At 45.1% G+C, this 21,350-nt stretch overlaps 1 protein-coding gene across 1 annotated transcript in view; it reads right to left on the bottom strand.

The window, feature by feature from the left end:
• Positions 1 to 415: 415 nt before the first annotated feature.
• The window catches only part of POLA2 (DNA polymerase alpha 2, accessory subunit), a 52,063-nt gene continuing 31,128 nt past the window's right edge, over positions 416 to 21,350 (bottom strand). The window contains exons 14-18 of the mRNA XM_045025771.1: positions 13,109 to 13,214; positions 10,517 to 10,623; positions 6,764 to 6,823; positions 5,906 to 6,032; positions 416 to 2,834 (exon numbers count right to left, since the gene is read on the bottom strand). Of these exons, the coding sequence (XP_044881706.1) occupies positions 2,688 to 2,834; positions 5,906 to 6,032; positions 6,764 to 6,823; positions 10,517 to 10,623; positions 13,109 to 13,214 (547 nt within the window). The 3' untranslated portion in view covers positions 416 to 2,687. The remainder of the gene's footprint in view (positions 2,835 to 5,905; positions 6,033 to 6,763; positions 6,824 to 10,516; positions 10,624 to 13,108; positions 13,215 to 21,350) is intronic.

A 21,350-nucleotide genomic window follows, 5' to 3' on the forward strand; every position in this document is an offset into this window, starting at 1 on the left:
CAGGTCCATACTTAGAGCCTGTAATCAACCTTCTCTTTGTTGAGAATTATGATTAAGGCCTGGGATGGGGACTCAGGAGCGGTTATCATCACTGTGTGACTTTGGGGAAGGCACTTAATCTCTTTGTGACTCAGTTCTCCATCTGTAAATTGGGGATAACCCAGTTTCTTTGTCTACTTAGACTGAATATCTTCAGGCCAGGGCCTGTTTCTTCCTCTGTGTTGGTGCATCATCAGGCACTACTATGATACAAACAATAATAAAAAGTTGTAAAAGGGTCTTCCAAAAACAGGAACATGTGCCTTGAGTTCACATTAGAGTTAGAAATCAGCACTCCGGCTACAGGTAAGATCTCCCAACAACCCTAGGTAAAAGCAGTGAATCATTTCAGCTTAGAGACACAAGGTGGATGAGGTAACTTTTTTAATGGACCAACTTCTGTTGATGGAGACAAGCTTTGGAGTTACACAGAGCTCTTCTGCAGCTTAGGGACATTCTAATGCATTGACCCTGCCTGCCCACTCTGCAGGACCCCAAATGGCCTTACTTAGGCAACTTCCACGTTGCAGCATCTGCACTTGGCCAGCCCAACATTTGCCACTAGCATCAGTGCCACCAACAACAAAGAACAGGGCTGCGGCGTGAGCAGATTGCCAGCCTCGTAGAGAAAAACCATGCTGCTCTGTGCAGCTGGGAGTTGTACTAGTGTTGGGGGAGGGGACCCAATCTAGGGTAAGCGGGGGAGGGGGGGAAGAATGGGGAGACAGTTTACACAGAAGCCAAGCATTAGGAAAGATTAGAGGCTGCCTATAAAAGTCACTCTGAGCTGCTACTTGATTCCTAATAGTGGAGGTAAAATATGTGCTTGTGTGTGTTAGAGAGAGCTCCATGCACATACATACACTGATCATCAGGATTTTTAAAGTTACACATTGACCAGTTGGCCCACTATTACCAGTCGAGTCCTGTTTTTTCTATTTGAAAGAGGCCCAAATCAGGCCAGATTTAGGAGCAGTGACTGCATCATGTTCAACACTTGGAAGCACAGACAGCTAGATGTGTATTTGTGCCAGTACCTTGGCATCAAGGAAAAATAATTTCAGCAAGAGAAAGGAATAGCATGTGGTTAAAGCATTCGGCTGAAACTCAGGAAAATCTGGGTCTTTATTCTGCCAGAAAATTCCTGTGTAACCTTAGCCAAGTCCCCTCTGGTCTCTGCCTCAGATTCTCCATTTATACCGTACATTGAAAATAGTAACCCTTCCTTTGCTAGTCTTGTCTGTTTAGACGGGAAGCTCTTTGGGGCAGGGATTCTCTCTCACTATGGGTCCGAACACAACGAGTTTCCCACTTGGCTAGGGCTTCTAGCTGCTTCTGCAACATAATAAAAATAAATGGGAGGTAGGACTGAAATGATTCACGTAGAGTAGATTATATAGTCAGAGGCCTCCTAGTGACGATCCAAGTGCCTCGGTCCAATGGGATATCAGTATTTTGATTAACTATCATAGAAATGCAGATCATATGGCACTTAACCACCCACACAAGCCAGTTTACAGCAATCCAAGTCCAAACAAAGACCTTTGGAATTAACCAGTGCAACGATCAGAGTTTAAATTCCTCCAGGTGATAGTTGTGTGGAAGAATTGCAAAAAAGTGTTTTAAAAAACCCTCATACACTTTGCTTTAAACTGAGAATTATCCACAGGTTTGGACAAGTAACAGCTGCCTTTCCAAGTCAGACAGGCCTAGCAATGCTGCTGCAATGCATACATTAGACAAAGTATGACGGACCCCACAGGGCTATCCAAGGAGACAGAGACTGTGTGTAATGTAGAAAAAGCAAGGTTACTTTTCCAGCTGAGTGGGGATCAATTTAATTTTTGTTTGCTGTAATTTTATGATGCCAGAGATTGAAACAGATCATCTTGCTTGGTTCCAGGCAGAGGTCCAAGAAGTGTGGATATTACCTAAGAGAGGCAGAGCGATATAATGGATAAGGGAATGGAATGAGGTTCAGGAGAACTGGGTTCTCTTCCTGGCTCTGCTACATGCTGTGTGAACTTGGGTAAATCACAATCTACCCTGTGTTTGAATTCCTGATCTGTGAAACGGGGAGATGACTGTGATGAACTCTGGTGCTGAGGGCCATATTATCTAATAAGACAGACAAAAACCTAGCATGACCAACAGCAGGATCTGAAAATAAAACATCCAGCTCACCTTGAGCAGAAGCCTCTGCTGATACTGACGAAACTAAAGGGACAGCCTGGAAACAGAGCTGAAAGCATGAACTTTTAGAAAACTCAGTGTATTTTAAATTGCAGTTCACTCTGATGAGCTGACAACTTTCCCCTTGGCAAATTACACTAGAAGACAAGCTGATCCAAGTCAGGGCTCCCGGTACACATTTGCATTGACAAGGTTTGCATTCCTGATTGCAAAAGGCTGAAGAGCTTTAACCTCTAATACAACGTCTGATTTGCTACAAAAATCTCTGCAAAAGATTCTGGAAAACAGCATTCCTGAGAGAAGGGAAGGTATTACACGGTTCTCAGAACCCCTTCGCCAGATCATCCTTGCATCTTTTGACCAAATCTAACAGATGTCCAACCAGGCTGGATTTGAACCCCTACTGAACTCAACGCCAGCATCTCTGTTTTAAGGGTAGGGTGCAGAGAGTCTGTTTAAATTTTGACAACTTGGGCAGCAATGCAGGGACTCTTTCGCTCTTCCTCTGTATCCTGCCTCTGTATGTACAGACGGCTGTAGGTCCCCCCAACCTGGCCTTTGGTGAGCCGTCCTGGGTTCACACACACACAGCCTAAGACATCCTGTGGAGAAATAGGGAGTGCATATTAAAATGACTATAGAGCAAGTAAGAATTCAGGCACAAGCAATCACAGCAGGTTTCAAAGCTATTGGTTTGTTTGAAATGGTTTCCACTAGGGCTGTCAAGGGATTAAAACAAATTAATCATGATTAATTGCACGATTCATCGCATTGTTAAACAATAATAGGATACCATTTAAATAGTTTGGGATATTTTCTGTATTTTCAAATATATTGATTTCAACTACAAAGTGTACAGTGCTCACTTTATTTTTTATTACAAATATTTGCACTGTAAAGACCAAAAGTAATAGTATTTTTCAATTCACCCACGTTTAACTTACAAACGTAGAATTGTGTACAAAAAAATAACTGCATTCAAAAAGCAATGTAAAACTTTAGGGCCTACAAGTCTACTCAGTCCTACTTCTTGTTGAGTCAATCGCTAAGACAAACAAGTTTGTTTACATTTATGGAAAATAATGCTGCCCGCTTCTTGTTCACAATATCACTTGAAAGTAAGAACAGGCATTCACATGGCACTGTTGTAGCTGGCATCGCAAGATATTTATGTGCCAAATGCCCTAAAGATTCATATGTCCCTTCATGCTTCAGTCAGCATTCCAGAGGACATGCGTCCACGCTGACAGTGGGTTCTGCTCGATAACCATCCAAAAGTAGTGTGGACCGATGCAAGTTCATTTTCATCACTTGAGTCAAATGCCACCAGCAGAAGGTTGCTTTTCTTTTTTGGTGGTTCAGGTTCTGTAGTTTCTGCATCACAGTGTTGCTCTTTTAAGAGTTCTGAAAGCATGCTCCACACCTCGTCCCTCTCAGATTTTGGAAGGCACTTCAGATTCTTACACCTTGGATCAAGTGCTGTAGCTATCTTTAGAAATCTCATGTTGGTACCTTTGTGCTTTGTCAAATCTGCAGTGAAAGTGTTCTTAAAACGAACAACATGTGCTAGGTCATCATCCAAGACTGCTATAACATGAAATATATAGCAGAATGTGGGTAAAAAAAAAAGAGTAGGAGACCTACAATTCTCCCCCAAGGAGTTCAGCCACAATTTTTTTTTTTAAATGATCATCATCAGCATGGAAGCATGTCCTCTGGAATGGTGGCCAAAGCATGAAGGGGCATATGAATGTTTAGCATACCTGGCACGTAAATACCTTGCAATGCCAGCTACAAAAGTCCCATGCGAATGCCTGTTCTCACTTTCAGGTGACATTGTAAATAAAAAGCAGGCAGCATTATCTCCCGTAAATGTAAACAAACTTGTTTGTCTTAGCGATTGACTCAACAAGAAGTAGGACTGAGTAGACTTGTAGGCTCTAAAGTTTTATTTGTTTGAGTGCAGTTATGTAACAAAATACAACAACAAAAATCTACATTTGTAAATTGCACTTTCACCATAAAGAGATTGCACTACAGTATTTGTATGAGGTGAATTGAAAAATACTATTTCTTTTGTTTGCCATTTTTACAGTGCAAATATTTGTAACAAAAAAACAATATAAATTGAGCAGTCTACTTTGTACATTGCGTTGTAACTGAAATCAGTATATTTGAAAATGTAGAAAAACATCCAAAATATTTAATAAAATTCAATTTATTTATTGTTTAACAGTGCGATTAAAACTGTGATTAATTTTTTTAATTGCAATTAATTTTTTTGAGTTAATCATGTGAGTTAACTGCGATTAATCAACAGCCCTAGTTTCCACCTCTTCAGGTGCTACAGTAATATAAATAAATTATAGTAGTAAAATTCCCAACTGAGAGTGGGGCCCCATTGTTCCGAGTGCTGCAAAGACATGAAGCGAGAAACAGTCCCTGCCCCAAAGAGCTCACAGTCTAAATAAAAGATGGGAGATTAAACAGAGGGGGGAAATGACTTGCCTGTGATCAGTGAGTCAGTAGCAGAGCCAGGAATAGAACCCAGGGCTCCTAATTCAAAGTCCTATCCACTGAACTATACTAATTCACAATACAGCAGGTTCCTAGTTGGGTGGCTGCATTCCAATTATATTTTGACAATTTCAGCCCTACAGCAGCTGCAAACCACAAGGCTGAGTTTGTGCTTTTAACATCTCCTCTAGAAACACAGACATTGCCAGACTGGATCAAGATCAGTGTATCCATCTAGCCCAGTATCCAATCTCTGACAGTGCCAATACCAAATGCTTCAGAGAAAGGTGAAAGAAACCCTGTAGTTAAAGCATAAGCTGCCCATAAGGGGAGTTAGAGATTGTTTTATGTTCTGCTGAAGGAGGTTTACTATCCCTTCCAAAACTCTTGGTTATGTTTTGATCCTTACTAGTGTAACTCTAGAGATTCCTATTATCCACATAAACGCCCTAATCCTTTTGGAATCCTGTTAAGCTCTTTAACCTCTCTACAGGTTAATTTCAGTGGCAAGGAGACAACAAGGCTCTCATTGCTCCCACTGTAACTCCTTAAAAGTTACTCCACAGCCTCAAAGACATTTACACTGAAGATTAGGGATTCTGCTGTGGCATCTAACCCCTTGCCTACAATGAGAGAGGGAGTTACAGTAATAAATAAATAAATAGTTTCTCTCAGCTATGGATGGGGAAAAAACTAGCTCGCCAAATGAAAGAGGAAGATCAGCGTGGGCCCAGCCTTTACTATCTGAAACATGGGGAAGTCCAGTCATGCAGATTAGTTGAGTAAAATTTTCAAAAGCAATTAAGTAATTTAGGAGCTTAAAACCCATTTTTCAATGACTTAAGACACTTCGGTGTCTTGGATACTTCTGAAAACCAATGCAACTTCGGCACCTATGTCACTTCTGAAAATGGATCTTAGGCACTGTTGAAAATAGTATCCAATGTTTGTGGTATTGAGAGCACAGAAATGGGATTAACAGAGCAGAGCCCCATTCCTACCACTCATCTTGCTCTTCCCGTAGGCGGAGTTCTATACTGAGGCTAGGATTCTCAAAAGCAGCCACTTCCCACTGAATTCCAGCGAGCAATGTGTGCCTAACTCCTTAGGCACCACTGAAAATCCCAGACAAAGTGTTTACATGCCCCCATCTTACCTTAACAAAATATCTCAGCTCAGATGGAACAATGAGGACATCCGGGGTGACTGGCAAAGGCACGTAACTATAGAAGTTCTCATAATCAACGTTCATCTCTTCCGAGGGAGGGTAGAGTGGATAATAACTGCATGGATCAATATTAATTATTGATGACACTTAAATACAGCCACCTTTGCTCTGTCCTCCCCACACACCCTGCTGTCAGCCAGGTGAACAGGTATCAGTTCCACTCCTCCAGCAGCTTAAGGCTTGTGGACTGTGCTATCAGCAGGTGCCTCTGTTTACAGAAGCAGAAAAAATTGTTCAAAAATGAAACTAAGGCCTGGTTCTCTGTTACCATGCACCAGGCAGAACACAATCCAGTGGCTGGAAACTGAAGCTAGACAAATTCAGACTGCTGAAAATATGTATCATATTTGTAATGACAGAAATTAACCACTGAAATAACTTAGCTAGGGACTTAGCATTCTCTATCGCTTGGAATAGTCTTTCAGTCAAGACTGGATGTCTTTCTAGAAAGACATGCTTTAGCTCAAAAGTTACAGGATCAAAGCAAAAATTATTGGGTGAGATTCTTTGGCCTGTGTTAAGCCGGAGGGCAGACTAGATGATCATAACAGTCCATTCTGGCCGTAATGTCTATGAATCTCGTGGGGTCATCCACACCAGTGCAGGGCAGGTGTAAAACACTACGAAGTCAGGATGGTGGCACTTTTATATCACTCTCCACTTGTGTAAGTGATTACACAAAGTGCTGGCAACAGAGTATAAGGCCCAATATATCAGTGGCAGGCACTGTCACTTTAGACAAGGAAATGTTTTGTGATGAACTCTAAATACAGAAATTGATCTCACCTCCTCTGTGTCAGGACATGCTTAAGGATTCGGGTGAACCGGTCTGAGACACCGGAAGAGCTGTTAAGAGAAACATCCAACATTTAGCTACAAAAACCATGGGGGGGGGAAAACCATGTCTCTTAAGAATAAGGTAATTTCTTTACTTTCTAATGAGTGGACGGTCTTGTGGTTAAGGCACTGGACTAGAACTCAGGACAGCTGGGTTCAGTTCCCAGCTCTACCACAAACTCCCGGTATGACCTTTGGCAAGTCACGTGGCCTCTCTATGCCTCAGTTCACCATCTTTAAAATAGGGATAATAAATTTTCCCTTCTGTCGGTCTTGTCTTCTTAGACTGTAAAATTATTCTAGGCCAGGACCATATAGTAGGATTCTACACAATGCCCAAAAAACAGGGCCCTGATCTTTGCTGGGGCCTCCAGGTGTTACCCTAGTACAAAATAATAATAGTCCTTCAACCAGGTAACACAACAAGTTTGACTGTTTTTACATTCTGTTAAGAGCCTCAGACTCTTACTAAAATAAAATTCTCTAATTTAAAACAGACACTTGACTTGTGAACACATCTTAACATGCTGCAGCTAGGAGAAAAAACGCCTTGAGAGAAAATGCCATCCAAGTTTTATTCGGCAGGCAGGACGCCAATGAAACCGAGTCTGCAAGGAAACAAGGAGTGCATGCTTAATTAAAATAACCCTGAGGACAATGCAGGAGTTTTGCAGTAGCTTATTCTAGCCCCTAATTTCTAAAGTTCTGCTAAGATTTGTATTACGGTAGTTCCTAGGAGCCCCAACAGAGATTGGAGTTCCAGCGTATGAGGCACTGTACCCTGTAAGCATAAAAGACAGCCTCTGCCCCAAAGAGTTTACAGTCTAAATAGACAGAGTGGGAGCTGAAAATGGAGGCACAGAGAGGGAAAGGGATTTTCTCAAGGTCATTGGTAGAGCCATGATTAAAACACTGGTCTTTTGACCTCCTCCTGTCCAGTGCCCCACTAGCTCTGATCAAGTCTTCTTTATGCCAAGAGGTTCTCTTGCTATAGAGTTTTTCAAAAATCCTCTCCCCAAAACAAAGATACTCAGCAACTTTGTAACCAGGGGAGTTAAGACAATGGAGATGGGTCATCTATTCAAGGTTAGATTTGATCAAGATGCTTTGGGGCTGCATTTGCAGGGGCATCACCGTATGGACTGGTTACTACACAAACCCAGAGTCCTGTATTGGGTTTCCAAGCCAACGAGACAACAGTTAACTGGCAGGAATTTGGAGAGAAGCAACCAACGGGCTGAAAGGGCTGGAGGGAATGATTTATGAGGAATGATTCACATGAAGAAAATATGCAGGTCTTGACTAGACAATGGCTATAGGGGTAGGGGAGATAAGGATAAATGCTGACAAGTATTTGTAAACACCGTGGAGTTATTTAAGATGGTCAGTGAGGTACGTGCGTGTGGTGCACACACAGAGGATGCATTCAGTACCTCAGCTTGTCTATGTGCTCAGTCGCACCAGTTTAATTTAAGGAATTATTTTAAATCCATTTAGTCAAACTGATACAAAAGACTGTTTGGACACACTTCTCTTAAGTTTAAGTCAGGCTTAATTTGTTTTAGCTGTTTTCACTGACAAAACGAGGTATGTTTTTAGCATGGGATAAATAAGGTGCGTTAGCTATCCTGCTGTAAAAACACAGTGGAGGCAAAGCACTTAGTTTAGGGAGACACTGTGGCCTAATGGACAGAGCACTGGACTAGGGCTTAGAAGACCTCAGCTTTATTCCTAACTTGGCATGAGCCTGCTGGGTGACCCTGGGTAAATATCTTCTCTCTGCCTCAGTTTTCCCATCTGTAAAACGGGGATAGTACTACTTTGTAATGTGCTTTGAGGTCTGCTAATGCAAAGCACCATACAAGAGCCGGGAATTACTATAGCAAAATAAGCTGCTTTTAAAATAAGTATTCAAACAATGGTTTGCACCAGCTTAACTAAACTGGTACCAGGCAGCGCATAGGCAAGGCCTCTGAGGAAGGTTTACACTGCAGCTAGGAGTGAACCTCCCTGGGTAGGCAGAGTTGCGCTAGCGAGGCTCGAACTACCAGTAGCAGAGCTCAAGCTAGAGTGCTAAAAACAGCAATACGGACATAATGGCTCAGGCTCTGAAGCTAGGGGGCTGGGTGGGCTCGACAGCCCAAGTCAAAACATCTACATTGTTATTTTTAGTACACTAGCTCTAGCTCCACTAGCGTGAGTGTCTTTCTACCGGGGTTGGGAGTCCCAGCTGCAGTGTAGGCATACCCTACAGTTGCTAGAGCCATTGTCCCATTTAAAAGTGCAGCAGCATGGAATGCCTACTGTCATCCTAGAAGGCACCAAACTCCCAGCTTCCTTGTTACCTGCAGAGGGAAGTAAACATTGGCCCCTATACACACATTCCTTCCGGCTGTCTCTTTTCAACACCCACACACCCCTATAAGCAATATTGTGGGAAATTAACAGGGGAGGAAGAAAAAACACTGAATTGTGCAAGAAAACTGGAACTCCACAGAGGACTGAGTCAAGCACTTCGCTCCTATGACCCCAGCGTGTGAATGGCCCTGGCCAGCAAGCGCACACAACAAATTTAACATGTGAATCCCTTCAAATGTTCCTTCCCCTCCACTGTGTATCACAGGAGTTCAACCACCAAGTCCAAACAAAAATGCCTTGCTACAGCCAATAACATTTGCCCCCCCCCCAGAATAATTGTATTGCAGCAAAATACTGGACTCTTGCTCTCTGGTCAGTCATGACTACACAGATGGGACTGCATGCAACATCACAGACACAGAATAAAAAGGAGACAAATCAGTTTAGGCTTTGTCTACCCTGGGATTTTAATCACAGATATATTATTAGTCATTGTAGTACAGTAGAGCCAAGAGGCCAGGGCCTCGTTGTGCTGGATAGTCGGTCCAGGCCCCAAAGAGCTTAGAATTGAAAACTACAGGGTGAGAGGAGAAACAGAAGCACAGAAAGGGGAAGTGACCTGCCTGAGGTCACAAAGCAGGTCAGGGGCAGAGCTAGGAACAGAAGCCAGGTCTCCCAAGTCCCAGTGCCCTAAGCACAGGTGCAGCTGCACCACTTCAAACCCAGAGCAGACACAATCTTCCACTGAAGATCAAAGGGCTTTGCAAACAGGAATTAAGGATTATACCTTGCAGAGAGGCTTATTTTACAGACAGGCAAAGCAGCTGTTCAGCATCACTAGCACATTGATGAGTGTTACTCAGATCTTGATTCCCTTGCATGCAATTACTGCATTACTATGCAGGAGAACCCAGAAGCGTAACAAATAACAAAGGGACTACACAATAAAATGCAACCCTATTTTAACTGGCTGCTGAGTAAGGTGCTAGAGATTAAACAAAATGTATAAGTGTTAATAAAACTAATTGTTTTTTAAATCATCATCTTTCAGATATAGGCCCTGACCCACAGGTAGTGTAAATCTGCATTGATTTCAATAGGGCTACACCAACTGTCACCAGCTGCTGATGACCTGACTTTTTCAGCTCAACATCCCTTTAACCCAGTGTACTTCATTTTCTCTGCAAGCTTCTGCTGTGTTATGGCCTGTTAGAGGTAACCAAATGTTTTCAATCAAATTATATAAGCATTGGGCCCCACAGCTGGTCTCTGTTTAAACTAGGAAGAACTTTTCTAAGGAACTGTTTATCCTAAAGTTTCACAGCTTGTTCTAAACTCACATACCTGCTAATCTCTTCAGCACCCATATGGAAGAGCAGGTCTGTGGAAGTCAGGCCAAAAATGACTCCATTTATTGCCAGAGTGCAGGGGTCAGACACAAAGTGTACTCGCTGAAATGAGAAAAGAAAGGGCAAAGTGCACTTTGGATTCAGCTGTTACCAACATCCTCCAGCTTGATGAATGGGTGTATGAACAGGGTGAGCTGGCCCTTTCAGGGGAGTTGGGCCCCATCTGTCATCCAGTTCCAGGTGATGATTTTGGGTTTGGGCCCATGGTTAGGTCAGGTGACCAGGCATCACATGATGGTAGCTAGTTAGGGGGATGGTCCATCAGGGAGGGGGAGATCAAGGGCTAGGAAAGATCCATGGGAGGTCTCTCCAGAGTCTGGGGGAATGGGTCTGGCAGAACTCCTCTGCTCAAAGAATAAAGAGAACCAAAGGAGAGCCAGGGTCAGGGAGGACTGAGGAAGCGGCTTTCCATACCAGCCAGAGGGAGAGACCTGGCTGGAGCTACCTGCAATGACGGGACAGAGAAAACTTCTTAAGAGGAGATTAGGAACAGAGAAGGGGCACACTGGAGCCCCACAGGAGAACGCTGGGAAATTCTGGCTTAGAGTTGAACTGTTTGATTTTAATAAACCAGAATGGTAGGAGTACTTCAGAAGCACCAGTTGTGACAGTTGGTTTGCCTGGGGAAGGAGGAAAACCGAGGCAGTGGCGGGGTCTGACACCACATGAGGCAAGACCATGTTAAACCTACAAAAGAAGTTTAGTGAGGACGGGTTGTGAAAGGCACTATTTAAGATGCTTTTTAGCTTAGCAGACTGCTTCTTTCTGAATAGATGGAGGTGTTTGGGGAATTCAAAGGGGAAGAATAGTAGTTTCATTTTATGAAAGCAACAACCTCTTCCACTGGGAAACTTTTCTAAATCTTTAGTGATTGTCACAGAGCTTAATCAAGTGATAACTGTGCCTATGGATACACCTCAGAAGGTCTTACCTCTTTATGGTCTCATCTACACAGGAAAAATTACCAGACTAGCCACTATAGAAAAGCTCCCTGTATGGGCACTCCTATTCCGAGACAAGAGTGCCTTTTTCCAATTTCGCTTAATCCAATTTAAAAAATGGATTGCACTAAAATCAAAAAAAGGCACTTGTATCCTGGAATAGCAGTGCCCATACTGGGAGCTATCCTACAATAGCTATTGTGGTTTAAATTCACACCCTATCTTATTCTGCAATAATTTTCCCATATAGGCAAGCCTTAAGCGGAAACATTCTCAGTAGAGCAGTATGACTAACATACAGCTCATTGCAGCTTCACAGCTGTATGCTTGATGTCACAATTCCCCACCTCCCCAGTCACGCAGAGTTAAGTGATGTGGATTTCCTGGCAACAGGCACAGAGAGTTTTTCCACCTTGTATTTCATTTCCCACTCATTTCCTCATGGGGTATCTGAGTGTTTTAAAAAGCCACATGGTGTAGGGTCTTAGATACAGGGCAAGGAGCCAGCATAGCCTGAGTGCTGTTTTCAGCTTGGTCTCAGACTAAAGTTTCAGCTCTGCATTTACAAGAGGACAAATGATCTGATAAAGCTTTTCCCATTTCTGGTGTCTATGAATTTCTGTTCTGGGTTTTCAATTGTTCTGTGCACCTTTCCCCAACAGGCTTAAATCTTTCAATTTTGTTGCACATTGATTGTACCAGGCCATGGAATGAGTAAAAAAAACAAACAAAAAACAACAGCTTTTTAGCACCCAGGCCAGGGTGTGTATCCCATCAAGGCTCAGCACTGTGAGTGATCACACTTTATTGAGAGAAGAGAAAAAATAAAACTGAGCAAGATTTTTCCCAAAAGTGACTAGATTTTCAGTGTGTGCGAGCACTGTACTTCCAGGTGGCGCTGTTGCATTGTCTTCCAAGTGTGAAGAAGTTTTGACACTTGGATAGAAGCATTATGTTTTGGGTTACACAAGTGGTTTTTGTTTAGGTTTAGGTTTTTTGAGAGCATCAGCTTTGGGTGAAAGGGAGCTGCAAGAGAGTTTGCTCTCTGCCTTGGACTCTGTTTAAGAGTCAAGTAGTTGCTCCCTGGGAACCAGGGATTGATGGTGGGCTGAGTTTCCTGAAAGAAGGAATTGCAATGCATGCTGTTTAACCATCTTATGTCAGGACTGGGAGACGTGTGTAAATAAATAAACCTGGACTAGAAGTCACTGATTTCTCCTCCACTGGGAAGCAAACTTAGAAGGCCCCCTGACATCTGCTATTGCTCAGCAGAGGGACAATGTATCAGAAGTGGGGGAAATGTTTCAGATTGGACACGTAGTTCCTTTTGGAAGTCTTGGCTTGTGCCAAGGATACATTATAAGGAATCCAAAGGATTTCTAGTTTTAAACTTTGATTAAACAGGCTGAGTAGCAACTGATCAAATCCACTTTGCTCTTAGCCATTTCCGTTTGGGTTGAAATATGAGACTTTTCTTTCAGGCTCCTGACCTGCCAGTCCAGCAAACAACCTGTCAGTCACTTTCTCTCTCATGAGCTACTCAAAGGAAAAGTAAACGAATTAGGTAGTTAGCTATAGCAAGTTACCTGTTTGTCATCTTTAGACAGCTCATAGCTGAAAGGCGGCTGAGGATATATGAAGTCATGGTGCACGTCTCTCAGCGATGGTACAAACACAAGCTGGGAACCAGCACTGTTGGCAGAGGAAAGAGAAGCATTCTAAGAGAGAGACCAGGAACCTAAAAACCCAATAATTGACAAACCAAGCACATCAATATAACAAGTTTAGAGTCCTCCACCTCTTACTGTGGAAAGCCTTTGAAACTCATTACATAGGAAATTTCAATAATGGATCAGATCTTTCAAAAAGTTGATCTGGACAAGAACCCAAGTTTCCTGAGTACAATACCTAAGTTCTGTTACAGGCTCCTTGTGTGAGCTTGGGGCAAGTCTCCGAGGCCAAGACTTTCAGAAGTGACTAATGATTTTTGGCTGCCCCAATCTGAAACACCTTAAAGGGGCCTGATTTTTTCAGTAAGAGGCTGTTCAGCACTTTCTGTAAACCAGGCCCCTTAAGGAGTCCAGCTGTGCACCCCCCAAAAAAAAGTCACTAGTTGCTTGTAAGCCTTCAATTTAAATTGGTGACTCAGTTACCCATCTATAAAATGGGGATAGTTGTCTTTACTTTTTCCATTTCATTTGCATAGACTGTAAATTCTTTGGATCAGAGACTGTATTACCGTATTTCTTCACTGCAGTTAGCCCAAATGATTGGAACCTGGGTTAGCCTAGCTTGGGGGTCAGCTGAGCCTGATGTGAACAGTCAAACGGCAAGCCATACCCAAGTCACTCTCTCCTCACTGGTCCTGTACTACCTTGTGAGAGTGTTGATAGGATTTCTGGGGGCATGTCCCATGGTTCTTTGTACTGCTGTAAGATGAGCCGCTCTATGATTCTCTCTCAGGGCTGCCCAGAGGATTCCGGGGGCCCGGGGTCTTCGGCGGCGGGGGGCCCTTCCGTTCCGGGACCCGCCGCCGAAGTGCCCTGAAGACCTGCGGCGGGGCCCTCCCGCCGCCGAATTACCGCCGAAGCGGGACCCACCACTGAAGCGCAGCCCAGTTTTCAGCGGTAATTCGGCGGCGGGGGGCCCCGCCGCGGGTCTTCGGGGCACTTCGGCGGCGGGTCCCAGAACGGAAGGGCCCCCCGAGGCCGAATTACCGCCGAAGACCGGGCTGAACTTCGGCGGCGGGTCCCGCTCTGTCTTCGGCGGTAATTCGCCAGCGGGGGGTCCTTCCGCCCCGGAGCGGAAGGACCCCTCGCCGGCGAAGACCGGGAGTGGCAGAAGCTCCTGAGCCCAGCCCCGCAAGAGTTTGCCGGGCACCCCGGAGCGAGTGAGGGACCCCGCTCCAGGGGCCCCGAAAAACTCTGGTGGGGGCCTGGGGCAAATTGCCCCTCTTGCCCCCCCCTCTGGGCGGCCCTGTTCTCTCTCAGTGAACTGTGAGAGAACTTGTCTGTCCGTCTGCCAGACAGACAGAATTGTGGGAGGCCCATAATCACATCAGTGATTTAGCTTAACCTACTCACTTTGCAGTGAGGATGCATTAGTTCAAGTGAGAGTGGAACCTGATCTCTAAACCCAGTGGCTCTCAAACTTTTTTTTTTTTTTTACTGGTGACCCCTTTCACATAGCAAGCCTCTGAATGTGACTCCTCTTAAATATATAAAAAATGTTTTTAATTTTATAACACCATTATAAATGCTGGAGGCAAAGCGAGGTTTGCGGTGGAGGCTGACAGCTCGCGACCCCAATGTAATAACCTTGCGACCCCCTGAGGGGTCCCAACTCCCAGTTTGAGAACCCCTGCTCTACCCAAATCCCCAGCTAAGCTAGCTAGCTACATTTTTTACAGTGAAAACGTATCCTATGTTTAAGTAGAGCTCATCAGTGGGGGCTCAGTCTTGACTGGGGTCCATAATACAAACAACCAGCAAACTAGTGTAAATAGGCTATCCCTGCTGAAATTGCAGCCTGAGGTACAAGGGAGCTCTTCAAGTCCCAGCAGTTCTGATCACACCAATTGCTGTGCATTCATTAGGAGATGAGATAAGTAAACTAAGAAGAAACTCCTGTTCACTAGTGAAGAGTTAAGATTGCCTTATGATTCCTGGAAACAGCTATGCGGCCACAAACCTGACCTTGGAACCATATCTATAGTTAGTTCTTTAACCATCAGATGATACATCCATTCAAAGCAATCTGTTGTAATAATAAGGCCATGAGAGAGTTCCGTGATGGATACAAGAAAGCTCAACAGAAGCAAATGGGAAATGGGCAACAGAGGATGATCACTGGATGATTACCTGTTCTATTCATTCCTTCTGGGGCACCTGGCATTGGCCACTGTCAGAGGACAGGATACTGGGCTAGATGGACCTTTGGTCTGACTCAGTATGGCCATTCTGATGTTCTTAATGGCCCGTTATAAGCCTGAACTTTAAAAATCAGGGTGTTTGGGTTGCCACTGCACAGCCAGCTGCAATTCTGTTGGTGGCACTGGTTTAATTGCCATTGCTACAGAAGAGGAAAAATAATATCTTTACTGTGTACTGAAGTGACGCACAACACTCTTAGGAGGCTACTGATTGGTTTCAGGGCCTCACTGGCAGATGTTTACCTTCCCAACCACAGGAACACATGAATTGTCACGCTGGAACAGGTCAGAGATCCAGGTAGCTCAGTATTCAGAACCTTTAACATCTAGGGTAGAGCTCATCTGCACAGGAGACAGAGCTTTCTCAGAGGCCACTCTGAGACTGGGAACAGATTCGCCCCAGGAATTAAGGACCATCCAGAACTTTCATCTTTGGCTCTAAGTGCATGGCGTGCTGCTCTGAGATGCCTTCTCTAACACTCCCAGGCCAGGGAATACATTAAAAAAAAAAAACCACACACACACACCAAAAATGGAAACTAACCCCACCCAGACAAAATAGTGTTCTGCACACAATACTTCCCTTAGGGAAAGGATGGGAGAGAACCACATATGATAGACTCAGACATGTCACTTAATGCATGTATTCAGATACTATAGTTATGAGGGTGAAAGACCATCTAGTTCTTATCTACTAATGAAAAGTGCTAAATCTCAAAGCGCTTCAGTCTTGAATGTATTTATCTGCACAACAGCCCTGTGAGATAGGGAAGTAAGATAAGAATCTATATAGAATAGAATCCCATCTCCAATAGTGCCCAGCTGTTTCAGAGAAAGGTGCAAAAACACTGCAGTAGGTAGATGTGGGATAATCTGCCCCCAGGGAAAGTTTCTTCCTAACCCCATCAGAGGTTGGGCCATGCCCCGAACCATCTATTGCTATTGTAGTACCCCCTATACAAATTCCACTCTCCGTGTTAATCGCAAAAAAACATTCAGAGCAAGAGCAAACTCTTCATGTTTCAGTGTATTACCTGATCACCAGCATAGGATGAAAAACTTCCCGTTCCATGGTACACGTAGATACATTCTGGGAGTGGAATTACACCTTCCTCTGAAGCAATCTGCAACAGCTGCTATCAGAGGACAATGGACTAGATAGGCCACTGGTACACTCCTGTATGGCATTTCTATGCTCAGTTGGAAGATATGCACAGGTGCAAAGAGCTGAGCAATTTTTTTTTTTTAATTAACCTCAATATACCAAGCAGCTTTTGTAGTAAATGCTGCTAGACAGAATCAGGTCAGTAGCTGCTTAAATATTCCTCTCTTAAAATCCACATTCAAATACAATTTGTATTGTGCTTTTTAAAAAGGAGAGGTATTGACCCGATAATGTATGACAGATTCTGGCAGCAGATGAAAGAACTGGTGGTGCGCAGCACTCACCCCAAGGAAAGAATGTCTTGTTTGTTCTTTGTTTTCTCCATTCCTCCTTCCCCCACCCTCACCCAGGACCACAAGAGAGGGAGATCAGAGAGGATGAAAGCCCACAGCAGATACTATGAGGCCCCCATCCCAAGTCATCTGGGTTTAATGCAGGTGCTGGGGTGGAGGAAGCTGGGGAAGAGACAAGAAAGGTAGTACCATCACTAGAGGTAAACTGGCCAAGCAACAAGTCATCTTTAACCATACATCTACACTGCTATAGAAAGCCTTAAGTGAGTCTACACAAACTTTTGTAGTTACAATAATGTCAGTTAGGGGTGTAATTTTTAAATAACTGTTTTTTGGTTTTTTTTAGTTTGAAAAAAGTATTTTTGCCAATATAGCTTATTTTTTTCAGGGAACTGGTATAAGCTATACCAGTAAAAGCACGCTTTTGCCTGCATAAGCTGTGTATACTCTAGTAGGATTTACCAGTATAGATATCAGCAAACCTTTTCTAGCTTAGGCCTGGTCTACACTAGTCTGTTATTTCGGAATTAGCAGAGTTAATTCGGGGGGGGGGGGGGGGAAGGGGGAGGGAAAGGATTCAGTCCACATGACTAAATCGGCTTTTTCAATTTAAAGGGCTCTTTAATCCGATTTCTGTACTCCACCTCGGCAAGTGAAGCAGCACTTAAATCAAGATCGCAATCCCGGGTTAAAGGTATTGTGGACACAATTCGACGTTATTGGCCTCCAGGAGCTATCCCAGAATGCTCCCTTGTCTGCTCTGGACAAACACTCAACTCCGATGCACTAGCCAGGTGGGCAGGAAAAGCCTTGGGAACTTCTGAATTTCATTTCCTGTTTGGTCACCATCAGCACAGGTGACCGTCAGCACAGTCCACCATCAGAGGCGACCATCCACAGTCCACCATCACAAGAGATCACGCAGTCCCGGATTCGCAGATGAGCCACATGGTCCGAACGGGAGGTCCTGGATCTCATCGCATGTTGGGGAGACAAGTCTTATGGCAGAACTACGTTCTGAAAAAAGGAACGCAAATACATACACTAAAGTCTCCAGGGCCATGATGGAAAGAGGCTACTCCAGGGACACAGAACAGTGTCGTACAAATATCAAGGAGCTCAGGCAAGCATACCAAGAAGCCAGGGAGGCAAACAGGCACTCTCGGTCACAGACCCATACATTCTGCTTCTACTGTGAGCTCCATGCAATTATGGAGGGTGACGCCACCACGACGCCACCACTGTCCGTGGACACCTGCAAGGGGGAGGAAGAGTCACTGGAAGACGAAGAGGAGGAGAACAGTGCACAGGCGGCAAGTGGGGAATCTGTTTTCCCCCCTAGCCAGGAACTATTCTTAACGCTGTAGCCAATAGCCTCCCTCCTCTCCCAAGGCAGGCTCCCGGACCATGACCCTGGAGAAGGTACTTCTGGTGAGTGAGAGCCTGATCGGAGCCATGCGGTGGGGGGCGGGGGAAAACTCAGCCACAGGGGCTGTTCACGTACAGTTTAAAGGGCTCATCCCTGCTCAAAGCCTCATCGGAACCACGTGGTTGGGGGGGGGGGGGCTGAAGAAGAGAGTGTTGTGTGACGTGGTCATCCCAGAGAGCCCGCAGGCCCTCCTTTATGGCAAACCCACCAGGCACTGCTTGCTATGGGAAAGGGGTCCCAGCAGTTTGAAAACACTGAAATGAATGTAGAAGAAGCAGAACCCCACGTGCCCCTAGGCTGCCTGCAAGCTTAATTCCGTTGCCTGGCTGTGTGTGATGGCTTACTCATACCAAAGTGTCCCCTTTGTTCTCTGAAATGTATATTTTAAAATACTACCCTCCCTTTTTCTCCTCCCGCATGTGCAAATGTTTCAACGCAGCCCCTTTCTACTCCGTCCCAGAGGCTGGTCCAGATTAGAAGGCGGAAAAAACGAACTCAGGACGACATGTTCGCCGAGCTCATGCAGTCCTCCCACACTGATAGGGCCCAGCTGAATGTGTGGAGGCAAACAATTGCGGAGTCCCGTAAAGCACTACAGGAACACGAAGAGAGGAGGGACGCACGCATGCAATGAGAGCAGGCAGGATGCTATGGTCAAGCTCATGGGGGAGCAAACTGACATGCTCCGCTGTCTGGTGGATCTAATGCGGGAAAGGCAGCAAGCCCACAGACTGCCGCTGCAGCCCCTGTATAACCGCCCTCCCTCCTCCCCAAGTTCCATAGTCTCCTCACCCAGCCGCCCAAGAACACGAGGTGGGAGGCTCCAGGGACCCACACACTCAACCCCAGAGGATCGCCCAAGCAGCAGAAAGTTGGCATATGCAAACTTTTGATTTGGTTTCTCGACTTGTCCTTCCCTCCTCCTCCACCCCCTAACCCAACCCCCACCTCCCCCAGTCTGCCTTCTGATTTCTCTCAATGTGTAGTGCAACAAATAATAAAGAACAGTTTTTAAACAATTTTGACTTTGTTTCCTTTCATATATGTATAGGGGGCAGATAACTTCAAGAGAAACAAAACAACTGTCACACCATACCCTGGCCGGTCATGAAACTGGCTTTCAAAGTTTCTCTGCTGCGCTCTTCTAATCGCCCTGTTGTCTGGCTGTGCGAAATTGGCCACCAGGCGAGTTGCCTCAACCTCCCGGCCCTCCATAAACATCTCCCCCTTACTCTCACAGATCTTGTGGAGCACACAAGCAGCAATTACAATTGGAATACTGGTTGTGCTAAGATCTAACCACATCAGTAAACTGCGCCAGTGTGTTTTCAAACATCCAAAAGCACATTCTACCACCATTCTGCACTTGCTCAGCCTATGGTTGAACTGCTCCTTACTACTGTCCAGGGTGCCTGTGTACTGCTTCATGAGCCATGGCATTATGGGGTAGGCTGCGTCCCCAAGGATAACTATAGGCATTTCAACATCTCCAATAGTAATTTTCTGGTCTGGGAAGTAAGTCCCTTCCTGCAGCTGTTCAAACAGACCAGAGTTCCTGAAGATGCGAGTGTCATGCACCTTTCCCAGCCATCTCAGTTGATGTCAGTGAAATGTCCCTTGTGATTCACCGGTGCTTGCACCACCATGGAAAGTACCCCTTGCGGTTTATGTACTGGCCGCCCTGGTGTGCCTGGTCCAAGATAGGGATATGCGTTCCGTCTATCACTCCGCTGCAGTTAGGGAACCCCAGCGCATTAAAGCCACCCACAATGGTCTGCACATTTCCCAGAGTTACTATCCTTGATAGCAGCTGGTCAATGATTGCATTGGCTACTTGCAGCACTGCAGCCCCCACAGTAGATTTGCCCACTCCAAACTGATTCCCGACTGACCAGTAGCTGTCGGGCATTGCAAGCTTCCACAATGCTACGGCCACTCACTTCTCAACTATGAGGGCTGCTCTCATTTTGGTGTCTTTGTGCTTCAGGGCAGGGGACAGCAAGTCACAAAGTTCCATGAAACTGGCCTTATGCATATGAAAGTTTCGCAGCCACTGGGAATCATCCCAGACCTGCAATGCTATGTGGTCCCACCAGTCTGTGCTTGTTTCCCAGGCCCAGAATCAGCGTTCCACAGCATGAACGTGGCCCAATGCTACCATGATCTCCCAATCGCCACATGCTTCTCGGAATGTCTGTGTCCATGTCCTCATCAGTATAGTAATTGCGTTGTCGTTGCTTCCTCGCCCAGTTTTGCAGGTACTGCACATACTGCTGGATAATGCGCAAGGTATTTACAATGGTCAAAACTGCATTGGAGATCTGAGCGGGCTCCATGCTTGCCGCGCTATGGCGCCTGCACGGATAATCCTAGAAAAAGGGCGCGAAACGAGCTGTTCAGTTCAAGATGGCCGATAAAAGGCGGTAAATGGTTGTCTTCTGTAGCTTTCACGGAATCGGGACGTTCATTAGAGCTGCAAGACTGGGAGAGCAGAATTTGCGATGGAAACGTGAGTAGAGTTTGCAGCGGAAGCTGTGCGGCTCTGATCATGATGGCCAAAAAACGGCGGGAAATGGTTAGATGAAAGAGTAGATAGAAAGATGAGAGGACATGCGAGGTGGATTCATTGTACCAGGAGACAGGTGGTGCATCATGCTGCACCGTCTGCTGGTAGTATGGCATCTGGCATAGCTTTCACGGACGGAGGAGCAAGTGACGGCACACATCCAGAAAACACCCGCAAGAATCTTTTTGCCCCATCATGCACTGGGAGCTTAACCCACAATTCCAATGGGCGGCAGAGACTGCGGGAACTGTGGGATAGCTTTCCATAGTGCACTGCTGCGACATTCGATGCTAGCCTCGGTACTGTGGACGCACTCCGCCGAATTCATGCGCTTTAGTGGGGACACACAACACCAAATGTATAAAATCGCTTCCGAAAATTCAAATAAAACAAGTTCGAATTAATTTCGTACTGTAGACGTACCCTTAGACTAGGCCTTGGGAT

This window comes from Mauremys mutica, chromosome 7 (assembly GCF_020497125.1).
Source record: "Mauremys mutica isolate MM-2020 ecotype Southern chromosome 7, ASM2049712v1, whole genome shotgun sequence".
Taxonomy (NCBI): Eukaryota; Metazoa; Chordata; order Testudines; family Geoemydidae; genus Mauremys; species Mauremys mutica.